At 44.4% G+C, this 11,262-nt stretch overlaps 1 protein-coding gene across 4 annotated transcripts in view; it reads right to left on the bottom strand.

Annotated features, from left to right (window-relative positions):
* Positions 1 to 5,503: 5,503 nt before the first annotated feature.
* The window catches only part of LPP (LIM domain containing preferred translocation partner in lipoma), a 398,174-nt gene continuing 392,415 nt past the window's right edge, over positions 5,504 to 11,262 (bottom strand). For all 4 annotated transcript variants that reach the window (XM_067466127.1, XM_067466130.1, XM_067466126.1 and 1 more), the window contains exon 12: positions 5,504 to 7,670. In XM_067466127.1, the coding sequence (XP_067322228.1) occupies positions 7,542 to 7,670 (129 nt within the window). In that variant the 3' untranslated portion in view covers positions 5,504 to 7,541. The remainder of the gene's footprint in view (positions 7,671 to 11,262) is intronic.

Genomic DNA, 11,262 nt, shown 5'->3' with positions numbered 1-11,262 from the left:
CTATGCTCAACCGTGATGCTCTTTGCTATGGTGGAATAGCTATTTACTCAAGGTTTATGTTTTGCTCTCTCATTTGAATGAATGAGCCCCCGGTGGCACAGTGGGTTGAATCCCTATGCTGGCAGGACTGAAGACCGACAGGTAGCAGGTTCAAATCCGGGGAGAGGCGGGTGAGCTCCCTCTATCAGCTCCAGCTCCTCATAAGGGGACTTGAGAGAAGCCTCCCACAAGGATGATAAAAACATCAAATCATCCGGGCGTCCCCTGGGCAACGTCCTTGCGGATGGCCAATTCTCTCACACCAGAAGCGACTTGCAGTTTCTCAAGTCGCTCCTGACATGACAAAACAAACAAATAAATTGAATGAAGATGAAGTAAATAAAAACCTTATGATGTTAATTATTATGTACAGCTGGTAATGTAGGTCAGCCAGCCTGTTTGGGCCACACCCAATGAGGTATAACTGTATAGATTTTAGAATACAGTTTGGAGAAGAAATATCCTGTAATGCTGCTATGCTCAACAGTGATGCTCTTTGCTATGGTGGAATAGCTATTTACTCATGGTTTATGTTTTGCTCTCTCATTTGAATGAATGAGCAGTGGGTTAAACCCCTATGTCGGCAGGACAGGTCGCAGGTTCAAATCCGGGGAAAGGCAGATGAGCTCCCTCTATCAGCTCCAGCTCCTCATACGGGGACATAAGAGAAGCCTCCCACAAGGATGATAAAAACATCAAATCATCCGGGTGTCCCCTGGGCAATGTCCTTGCAGACGGCCAATTCTCTCAAACCAGAAGTGACTTGCAGTTTCTCAAGTCACTCCTGGCATGACAAAATAAATAAATAAATTGAATGAAGATGAAGTAAAGAAAAACCTTATGATGTTAATTATTATGTACAGCTGGTAATGTAGGTCAGCCAGCCTGTTTGGGCCACATCCGATGAGGTATAACTGTATGGATTTTAGAATACAGTTTGGAGAAGCCATATCCTGTAATGCTGCTATGCTCAACAGTGATGCTCTTTGCTATGGTGGAATAGCTATTTACTCATGGTTTATGTTTTGCTCTCTCATTTGAATGAATGAGCAATGGGTTAAACCCCTATGCTGGCAGGACAGCTCGCAGGTTCAAATCCGGGGGGAGGCGGATGAGCTTCCTCTATCAGCTCCAGCTCCTCATACGGGGACATGAGAGAAGCCTCCTACAAGGATGATAAAAAACATCAAAACATCTGGGCATCCCCTGGGCAACATCCTTGCAGACGGCCAATTCTCTCACACCAGAAGGGACTTGCAGTTTCTCAAGTCGCTCCAGACACGACAAAAAAAAATTGAATGAAGATGAAGAAGCCTTATTCTGTGTTACTTACAAGGACTATGTAAGTTTCTTGCACTGTTTGGTTTTGTATGCAACATTGCAAGTTTTTGCCTCTGCTGATGAGAGTAAAGCTTTTTTTCCTGTTCCTTTTTCCTCCTGTTTATGTGTCTTTTACATGAGACTTGGCTTTTTTTTTTTGGTGATTAATTTCATAATATTCAATTAGATCGATTATTATTCTTACATTGTCTTGGGTAGAAAACCCGCCTGGTCCTCATCTATATACAAGTACTTTCTTCAGTCTTTCCGTTAAGATTTTATAGTCCACGTTTAACAACGAGATAGGTCTGTAATTTTTTACTTCTTCTGGATTAGAATTTTCTTTGTGTATTACTGATACGTTGGCTTGTTTCCATGAATTGGGAATTTCTTTGTTTATTCTAATATTATTCATTATCTCCTTCAAGTAAGGTGCAAGTTCTTGTTGGAATGTTTCGTAATAGCCTGAAGATAGGCCATCAGGACCTGGGGCTTCATTAGGTTTTAAATTTCTTATTGCTGTTTTTATTTCTTTATTTAGAATTTCTCTTTGTTCGTCTGATATTTTTTGAATTTTCTGTTTTCCTAAATATTGGTAAATCTTTTTTTGATCAATCCTTTCATCTTGATATAATTTTTTAAAATAAAAATCAAAGAATTGTTTTTTAATTCCCTCCTCCTGTGTATACACTATATCTTTAGGTTCTTGTGGGTTTTTTCGGGCTATAGGGCCATGTTCTAGAGGCATTTTCTCCTGACGTTTCACCTGCATCTATGGCAAGCATCCTCAGAGGTAGTGAGGTCTGTTGGAATTAGGACAATGGGTTTATATATCTGTGGAATGACTGGGGTGGGGCAAAGAGCTCTTCTCTGCTGGAGCTAGGTGTGAATGTTTCAACTGATCACCTTCATTAGCATTTGAAGGCCTGGCTGAGCCTGGGAAAATCCCCTGTTGAGAGGTGTTAAGATCCTTTGAGGATGCTTGCCACAGATGCAGGCAAAATGTCAGGAGAGAATGCTTCTAGAACATGGCCATATAGTCCGAAAAACCTACAAGAACCCAGTGATTCCAGCCATGAAAGCCTTCAACACTACAATGAGGAACATGAGGAAGAACTTCCTGACTGTGAAAGCCGTTCAGTAGTGGAACTCTCTGCCCCGGAGTGTGGTGGAGGCTCCTTCTTTGGAAGCTTTTAAGCAGAGGCTGGATGGCCATTTGTCAGGGGTGATTTGAATGCAATATTCCTGCTTCTTGGCAGAATGGGGTTGGACTGGATGGCCCATGAGGTCTCTTCCAACTCTTTGATTCTATGATTCTATGATTCTATGTGCCTGGTTGATTCCTCTCTGCTGTTTTGCTGTTGTAATTTTAGAGTTTTTTTTAATACTGGTAGCCAGATTTTGTTCATTTTCATGGTCTCTTCACTTTCTGTTGAAATTGTCCACATGCTTCTTGTGGATTTCAATGGCTTCAATGGCGTAATCAGTTGAAACATTCACACCTAGCTCCAGCAGAGAAGAGCTCTTTGCCCCACCCCAGCCATTCCACAGATATATAAACCCATTGTCGTAATTCCAACAGACCTCACTACCTCTGAGGATGCTTGCCATAGATGCAGGAGAAACGTCAGGAGAAATGCCTCTAGAACATGGCCCTATAGCCCGAAAAAACCCACAAGAACCTAGTGATTTCAGCCATGAAAGCCTTCGACAATACACTATATCTTTGTTTTTTATACATAAGACTTTGCTAAAACATGCTTTGTGAAACAGTCCCCATAACTCCTAGCCAGCAAATCCAAAGCTGAAGAATGCTGGGAGTGGCATTCCAACAAGACCCTGGAGAATGTCATGATAGCCATTGGATTCCAGCACGACTAAGCGGTCACTCTCTTAGGACATATTTTTTTTGCAAGTAAATACCAATAACTATAGATATCCCCCCTCCCCTGCTTTGCATCATTATTCTTAAGGCACAAATAAAATATTATTAAAATACATTATCAGCTATAGGTATAAGAATAGATAATATAAAGTGTATGTCTGAATATTATTGTGCAAACAAGCTCAGGATTTGATGGCTTGTGAAATATTAAAGAGAGACGCACCTGTGGTTGGAAAAAGGACTATTGCATAGAAGGAAGATGTTGTTGTTGGGTTGTTGTAGGTTTTTTCGGGCTATATGGCCATGGTCTAGAGGCATTCTCTCCTGACGTTTTGCCTGCATCTATAGCAATCATCGTCAGAGGTAGTGAGGTCTGCTGGAACAAGGGAAAGGGGTTTATATATCTGTGGAATGACCAGGGTGAAACAAAGGACTCTTGTCTGCTGGAGCTAGGTGTGAATGTTTCAACTGACCACCTTGATTAGCATATAATGGCCTGACAGTGCCTGGAGCAAACTTTTGTTGAGAGGTGCTAATCCAGGTGGTCAGTTGAAACATTCACACCTAGCTCCAGCAGACAAGAGTCCTTTGTCCCACCCTGGTCATTCCACAGATATATAAACCCTTTTTCCTAGTTCCAACAGACCTCACTACCTCTGAAGATGCTTGCCATAGAGGCAGGTGAAATGTCAGGAGAGAATGCTTCTAGACCATGGCCATATAGCCCGAAAAATCCTACAACAACCCAGTGATTCCGACCATCAAAGCCTTCGACAATACGATGTTGTTGTTGGGTTGTTGTAGGTTTTTTCGGGCTATATGGCCATGTTCTAGAGGCATTCTCTCCTGACATTTCGCCTGCATCTATGGCAAGCATCCTCAGAGGTAGTGAGGTCTGTTGGAACTGGGAAAATGGGTTTATATATCTGTGGAATGACCAGGGTGAGACAAAGGACTCTTGTCTGCTGGAGCTAGGTGTGAATGTTTCAACTGACCACCTTGATTAGCATTTGATGGCCTGGCAGTTGTTTGGTGTGGCTTGTTAGTGCCTGGGGCAAACTTTTGCTGAGAGGTGATTAACTGTCCCTGATTGTTCCCCCAGGCACTGGCAAGCCACACCAAAAAACTGCCAGGCCATTATAGGCTAATCAAGGTGGTCAGTTGAAACATTCACACCTAGCTCCAGCAGACAAGAGTCCTTTGTCCCACCCCGGTCATTCCACAGATATATAAACCCTTTTTCCTAGTTCCAACAGACCTCACTACCTCTGAAGATGCTTGCCATAGATGCAGGCGAAACGTCAGGAGAGAATGACTCTAGACCATGGCCATATACCCCCAAAAAATCTACAACAACCCAGTGATTCTGGCCATGAAAGCCTTCAACAATACGATGTTGTCGTTCAAGAGTTAATAGAACCAGAAGGGTGTAACGCTTGGGATGAATATTCTCTCAATCAGGGGTGGGCAAGTGTCCATTTTTGAGACCTAAAACACAATACCAATTCTTGTTGCCCTATAAAGGGAAATGGGAAGCAATCTTACCCAATTGTCCCACTGCAAACCATTTGAAGGCCAGGGAGTCTTCCAAAAAGAGCAGGAAATGAATTGAAGGCTGACTCTATGAGTGCATTTGTGCTGTAGAACAGGCATGAGCAAACTTCAGCCCTCCAGGTGTTTTGGACTTCAACTCCCACAATTCCTAGCAGCCGGTAGGCTGCTAGGAATTGTGGGAGTTGAAGTCCAAAACACCTGGAGGGCCAAAGTTTACCCATGCCCGCTGTAGAAGGAATGCAGCTTGATGCCACTTTTGCCGCTATGGCTCCATGCTATGGAATCCTGGACGCTATAGTTGGCAGAGAACTCTCAGGGTCTTCCAAAACGATATATCCTGGGTTTCCATTGAGCCATGTCAGTGGTTTAAAGTGGTTTCAAACTGTATTAACTCTAGAGTGTAGAACAGGTATGGGCAAATTAAGGCCCAGGGTCCAGATATGGTTGATACTCATCTCCATTTCTAAGCCAAAGAGCAGGCGTTGTCCATAGACACCTCCAAGGTCATGTAGCCAGCATGATTGCATGGAGCGCTATTTCCTTCCTGCCGGAGCGATACCTATTAATCTACTCACATTTGCATGTTTTCGAACTGCTAGATTGGCAGAAGCTGGGGCAAGCAGTGGGAGCTCACCCCACTCCCAGATTCGAACCACCAAACTTTTGGTTAGCAAGTTGAGCAGCTCAGTGCTTTTACCCACTGTGCCACTGGGGGCTCCAATAACATCAGGAAAGTTTATTAAACTGCCAAAACTTTGGGTTGTTGTAGGTTTTTTCGGGCTATATGGCCATGTTCTAGAGGCATTCGCTCCTGATGTTTCACAAAATATAGACCCTTGTCTGATCCCACAGCAAGCTGGCTTCAGGAAAGGCAAAAGCTGCACATCGCAAGTGCTGAACCTGACTCAGCACATAGAAGATGGTTTTGAAAGGCAGCAGATCACAGGAGCTGTCTTCATAGACCTGTCAGCAGCCTATGATACTGTGAACCACCGCCTCCTCCTGAGAAAAATGTATAATATCACAAAGGAAGACCACCTCACCTGCCTCATAGGAAACCTGCTACAAAACAGGAGCTTTTTTGTTGAGTTCCAGGGCCAGAGAAGCAGATGGCAGAAACAGAAGAACGGCCTGCCTCAGGGGAGCGTGCTTGCTCCATCCATGTTCAACATTTACACAAATGACCAGCCACTGCCAGAAGGGACAGAGAGTTTCATCTATGCTGATGATCGTGCCATCACTGCTCAAGCAGGGAGCTTTGAGATGGTTGAACAGAAGCTCTCTGAAGCTCCAGGTGCTCTTACTGCCTATTACAGGGAAAACCAGCTGATCCCCAACCCATCTAAAACACAGACATGTGCCTTTCATCTCAAGAACAGACAAGCATCCCAAGCTCTGAGGATGATTACCTGGGAAGGAAGGAATCCCACTGGAGCATTGCAGCACACCCAAATCCCTGGGAGTCATTCTGGACCGTGCTCTGACCTACAAGAAGCACTGCCTGAACATCAAGCAAAAAGTGGGTGCTAGAAACAACATCATACGAAAGCTGACTGGCACAACCTGGGGATCACAACCAGATGCAGGTGAAATGTCAGGAGAGAATGCCTCTAGAACATGGCCATATAGCCCGAAAAAACCTACAACAACCAGGTGATTCCAGCCATGAAAGCCTTCGACAATACATTGCCAAAACTTTGCTTCTGTGGGACATCTTGCAGCATATTTTGCTAATTTTTTTCCAATGAATATCTGATAGAGTCTCAATCAATTCAACATAGTCACAGTAAACAAAGTTTTCAGAGTAGAACAACTACCTGCAAAGTAAGGACTGCACAATTAACCAGGAAAGAACACTTTCGAACCAGGAAGAGAACATTTTTCAAAATTTGTTACATAGTGTTATGCTACTGAATATAGAGCTATAGTTTCCTGAAGTCTTTAGCCTTTTCTACCAAAAAGTATTTGTGTCTTACCAAACTCCATAGCATTAAAGTGATGTATCCTACAGCATAAATGCACCCTGGGCTACATTCCTGCTTTTCCTGTGGGAAAGAAACCTTTCCTGAGCTCAAAATGGTCCAGGTAAATCTGGAAATGTAGGGAAGTGGTCCCTTAGGAGTCCTTTTGAGCCAATTTGTTAAGCCTTGGAAGCCAATGGGGTTGTGCCTCTACTAAGGCCAGTTGCCCACCCCTATCGATGCCACACATTCCCAAGTGGGTGCCCTCCAGACTCTAGATCAGGCATGGGCAAACTCTGGCCCTTCTCCAGGTGTTTTGGACTGCAACTCACAATCCAAAACACCTGGGGGTTGTAGTCCAAAACACCTGAAGGGCCAAAGTTTGCCCATGCCTGCTCTAACTCCTATCATCCTTAAGCAGGATGATGGGACTTGTAGATTGGCACACAATTAGAGTCAAGATTAGAACCTTTAAAGCCAGGGGGGAGGGTATATGATACTCCAGCCCAAGACTTATCTTCACTGCAAACTTCTATCGGTATGACACCACTTTAAAGATCATGGTGCCTCTCCAAAGAGCCTTGGGAAATGCAGATTTGCAGCTGCAGTAAGGATGGTCTCCAAAACAGCCAAGTCCATTTCCCAGGGCTCCTTGAGAGGAGGAAAGGAGTATTACCAAACCGGTTTTAAGCCTGTAGTGTAGACTGGGAACAGTCAGGTGGGGTTCAGCCTCCAAGTAAGCAGCCAGGTCTTTGTGTCGCAATGATTTCTGGCTGTCGCATTCAGAGGTCGGTGCTGGCCTTGGCTGTCAGGGCTTGGATCCGGGCTGAGTTGCAGGACTTGCAGAGGATGTGGCCGTCCAGCGGGTAGCAGCCCTGGTTGTCGCCTTCGGAGAGGAGCCCTCCACAGTCCTGGCCAAGAGAATCAGAGAAGGAGGCAGGCAGGGAGGGAAAAAGATGGAAGGAAAGACAGAAGAGGGGCGAGACGGACGGATGAAATGGAAAAGGAAAGAGGAAGAATCAAAGGGGGATGGAAGGAAAGAAAGGAAGAAAGATGGAGAGAGGGAAGGATGAAATGGAAAAGGAAAGGAAAGAAGGAAGGAAGAAGAAAAGAAAGACGGAAGGAATGAAAGAAGGGATGAGGGAGAGAGGAAAGGATGAAATGGAAAAGGAAAAAGGAATGAAGGGAGATGGAAGGAAAGAAAGAAAGGAAGAAAGAGGGAGAGCAGGAAGGATGAAATGGAAAAGGAAAGATGAATGAAGGGAAAAAGGGAAGGAGTGGAAACGATTGAAGGAAGGCAGAAGAAAGGGAGGAATGAAATGGAAAAGGAAAGAAGAAGGAAGAATGATGGAAGGAAAGAAGGAAGGGAAGAGGGAGAGAGGGAAGGATGAAATGGAAAAGGAAAGAGGAATGAAGGGAGAGAGGGAGGGAGCAGAAACAATGGAAGGAAGGCGGAAGAAAGGGAGGAATGAAACGGAAAAGGAAAGAGAAAGGAAGAAAGATGGAAGGAAAGAAGGATGGGAAGAGGGAGAGGGGGAAGGATGAAATGGAAAAGGAAAGGAAAGAAGGAAGGAGAAAGAAAGGGAAGATGGAAGAAACAAAGGAAGGGAAGAGGGAGAGAAGAAAGGATGAAATGAAAAAGGAAAGAGGAATGAATGGAGAGAGGGAGGAAGAGGAAATGATGGAAGGAAGGCAGAAGAAAGGGAGGAATGAAATGGAAAAGGAAAGAGGAAGGAAGATGGAGGGAAAGAAGGATGGGAAGAGGGAAAGGGGGAAGGATGAAATGGAAAAGGAAAGGAAAGAAGGAAGAAGGAAGAAAAGGAAGATTGGAAGGAACGAAGGAAGGAATGAGGGAAAGAGGGAAGGATGAAATGGAAAAGGAAAGAGGAATGAAGGGAGAGTTGGAAGGAGCAGAAACAATGAAAGGAAATCAGAAAAAGGGAGGAATGAAATGGAAAAGGAAAGAAGGAAGGAGGAAGAAAAGGAAGATTGGAAGGAATGAAGGAAGGGATGAGGGAAAGAGGGAAGGATGAAATGGAAAAGGAAAGAGGAATGAAGGGAGAGAGGGAGGGAGCAGAAACAATGGAAGGAAGGTGGAAGAAAGGGAGGAATGAAATGGAAAAGGAAGAGGAAGGAAGGAAGGAAGGAAGGGAATAGGGAGATGGGGAAGGATGAAATGGAAAAGGAAAGGAAAGAAGGAAGGAAGGAGGAAAAGAAGGAATATGGAAGGAACAAAAGAAGGGATGAGGGAAAGAGGGAAGGATGAAATGGAAAAGGAAAGAGGAATGAAGGGAGAGAGGGAGGGAGTGGAAGCAATAGAAGGAAGGCAGAAGAAAGGGAGGAATGAAATGGAAAAGGAAAGAGGAAGGAAGGAAGATGGAAGGAAAGAAGGAAGGGAAGAGGGAGAGAGGAAAGGGTGAAATGGAAAAGGAAAGGAAAGAAGGAAGGTGGAAGGGAGGAAGAAAAGGAAGGTGGAATGAATGAAGGAAGAGATGAGGGAGAGAGGAAAAGATGAGGGAAATATGAAATGGAAAAAGAATGAGGAAAGGAGGGAGACAGAGAAACAATGGAAAGAAAGACAGAAGAAAAGAGAGAGGGAGGAATGAAATGAAAAAGGAAGGAGGAAGTGAAGAAGGAAGGAAGATGGAAAGGACAGAGGGAGGGAGGAAGGAAGGAAGGGAGAAAGAGAGAAGAAGGAAGGAAGGAAGGATGGATAATGGAAGAAAAGAAGGAAGGCAAGTGGGAAGGTGAAATGTGAAAGGATAGAGGAAAGATGGAAGGAGGAAGAAAAGAAGAAAAGAAAGGAGCAGGAAGGAAGAAGTAATGAAGGAAATAAGTGAAGGAAGATGGAAAGAAAAGAAGTGGGAGAGAGGGAAGGATGAAATGGAAAAGGAAAGAGGGAGGGAGCGAGGGAAGAAGGAAGGAAGGAAGGAAAGAAGGAATCAATCAATCAATCAATCAATCAATCTTGTGAGTTACCAAAATCAACAATGTGGATAATGAAAACCTATGGATAAGTGCCATCCATATCAAGGGGGCATTGAATCTGCTCCAGGTGTTACTGCAGAGCTTCAAGGTGTTGTCCAAGGTGCTGGACCTCCAAAAGAGTTGAGAGCCTTGGACCTTTCCTTTGAGGTTCAGACTAAAACCTAAAGGGGATTCATAACCCATCTGATAGAGAAGCCACGAGTTGTTTCTAAGAGGGATATGGAAGTCTAGAGATAGAAAGGATCCTGAGGGTCATCCAGTCCAACCAGACAAGAAGGCCTTATGTACATTCCTACTTGGAAACATTCTTTATTTTTGGACTAGGACACCCAGGATTACTTCCCAGCAAAGAAAGTACTGGAAACAGTGAGATTTCCCAGGAATACCATTGCCATATCTCACACTGTTTTAGGAGTTATTTGTGGAAGATTTTGAATACCTAATATTAGCTATATAATGGGAAACATTGGTTCATAAACCAGGTGTGACCTGTGGGTTTTCATTTCCAGCCAACCACCAGATTCCTCAGCTTTTAATTCCAATCAGCGATCAGAGAAAATAATGTATTTAAAAGAAGAGAAGCTGCTTGGAGGAAGCTTTGCAAACTATGAAGCTGTTGAGTGCAACTATTTGGGGCGGAAATCAGGATGTCTTTCAGAAATGTGCATACTTTCGCTCCAAGTTCTCTTGTTTTCTGAAACAGCCCCAATGTCTTGAACGTCTTGGAGGCATATGTTTTCCGAAGTACACAATGTGCTCCTGTTTACGGGTCAAAGCCTCCTCTCGGTTGAAATTCATGTAACCAAAACAACCCTGGGAACATGCCGAAATGTGTCAGACATGTGGGCAAGCATGACTCAAAACAGAAGACGCTCGATCAAAAGATATTTCCATGCTGCTTAAAATTCAGAAACGGTAAACACTCCATTGGAACATCGAGGGAGGGGCGCGTCTATTCTGTGCAATGAATGCAGTTTGACCCCACTTTAGCTGCCATGGCTCAATGTTATGGAATCAGGGAATTTGTAGTGGTACACATTGCCTCCTCTGCCTCACTAAACTACAACTTTCAGGATCCTATCCCACTGGTGGAACCCCCGGTGGCACAGTGGATTAAACCCCTGTGCCGGCAGCACTGAAGACTCACAGGTCGCAGAGGCGGATGAGCTCCCTCTATCAGCTCCAGCTCCTCATGCGGGGACATGAGAGAAGCCTCCCACAAGGATGATAAAAACATCAAAATCATCCTGGTGTCCCCTGGGCAATGTCCTTGCAGACGGCCAATTCTCTCACACCAGAAGCGACTTGCAATTTCTCAAGTCACTCCTGACACAACAACAACAACAACAATCCCACTGGTAAGTTAAAGAGGTGTCATTGTAGGTTGTTTATTTGCATTGTTGTATTGTTGGGCTTGGCCTCATGTAAGCCGCCCCGACTCCCCCTGGGGCGATGGTGGCAGGGTATAAATAAAGGTAAAAAAGGTAGGTAGTCCCCTGACATTAAGTCCAGTCA

This window comes from Anolis sagrei, chromosome 3 (assembly GCF_037176765.1).
Source record: "Anolis sagrei isolate rAnoSag1 chromosome 3, rAnoSag1.mat, whole genome shotgun sequence".
Classification (NCBI taxonomy): domain Eukaryota; kingdom Metazoa; phylum Chordata; class Lepidosauria; order Squamata; family Dactyloidae; genus Anolis; species Anolis sagrei.
This window is presented reverse-complemented; position numbering and strand designations above follow the sequence as displayed.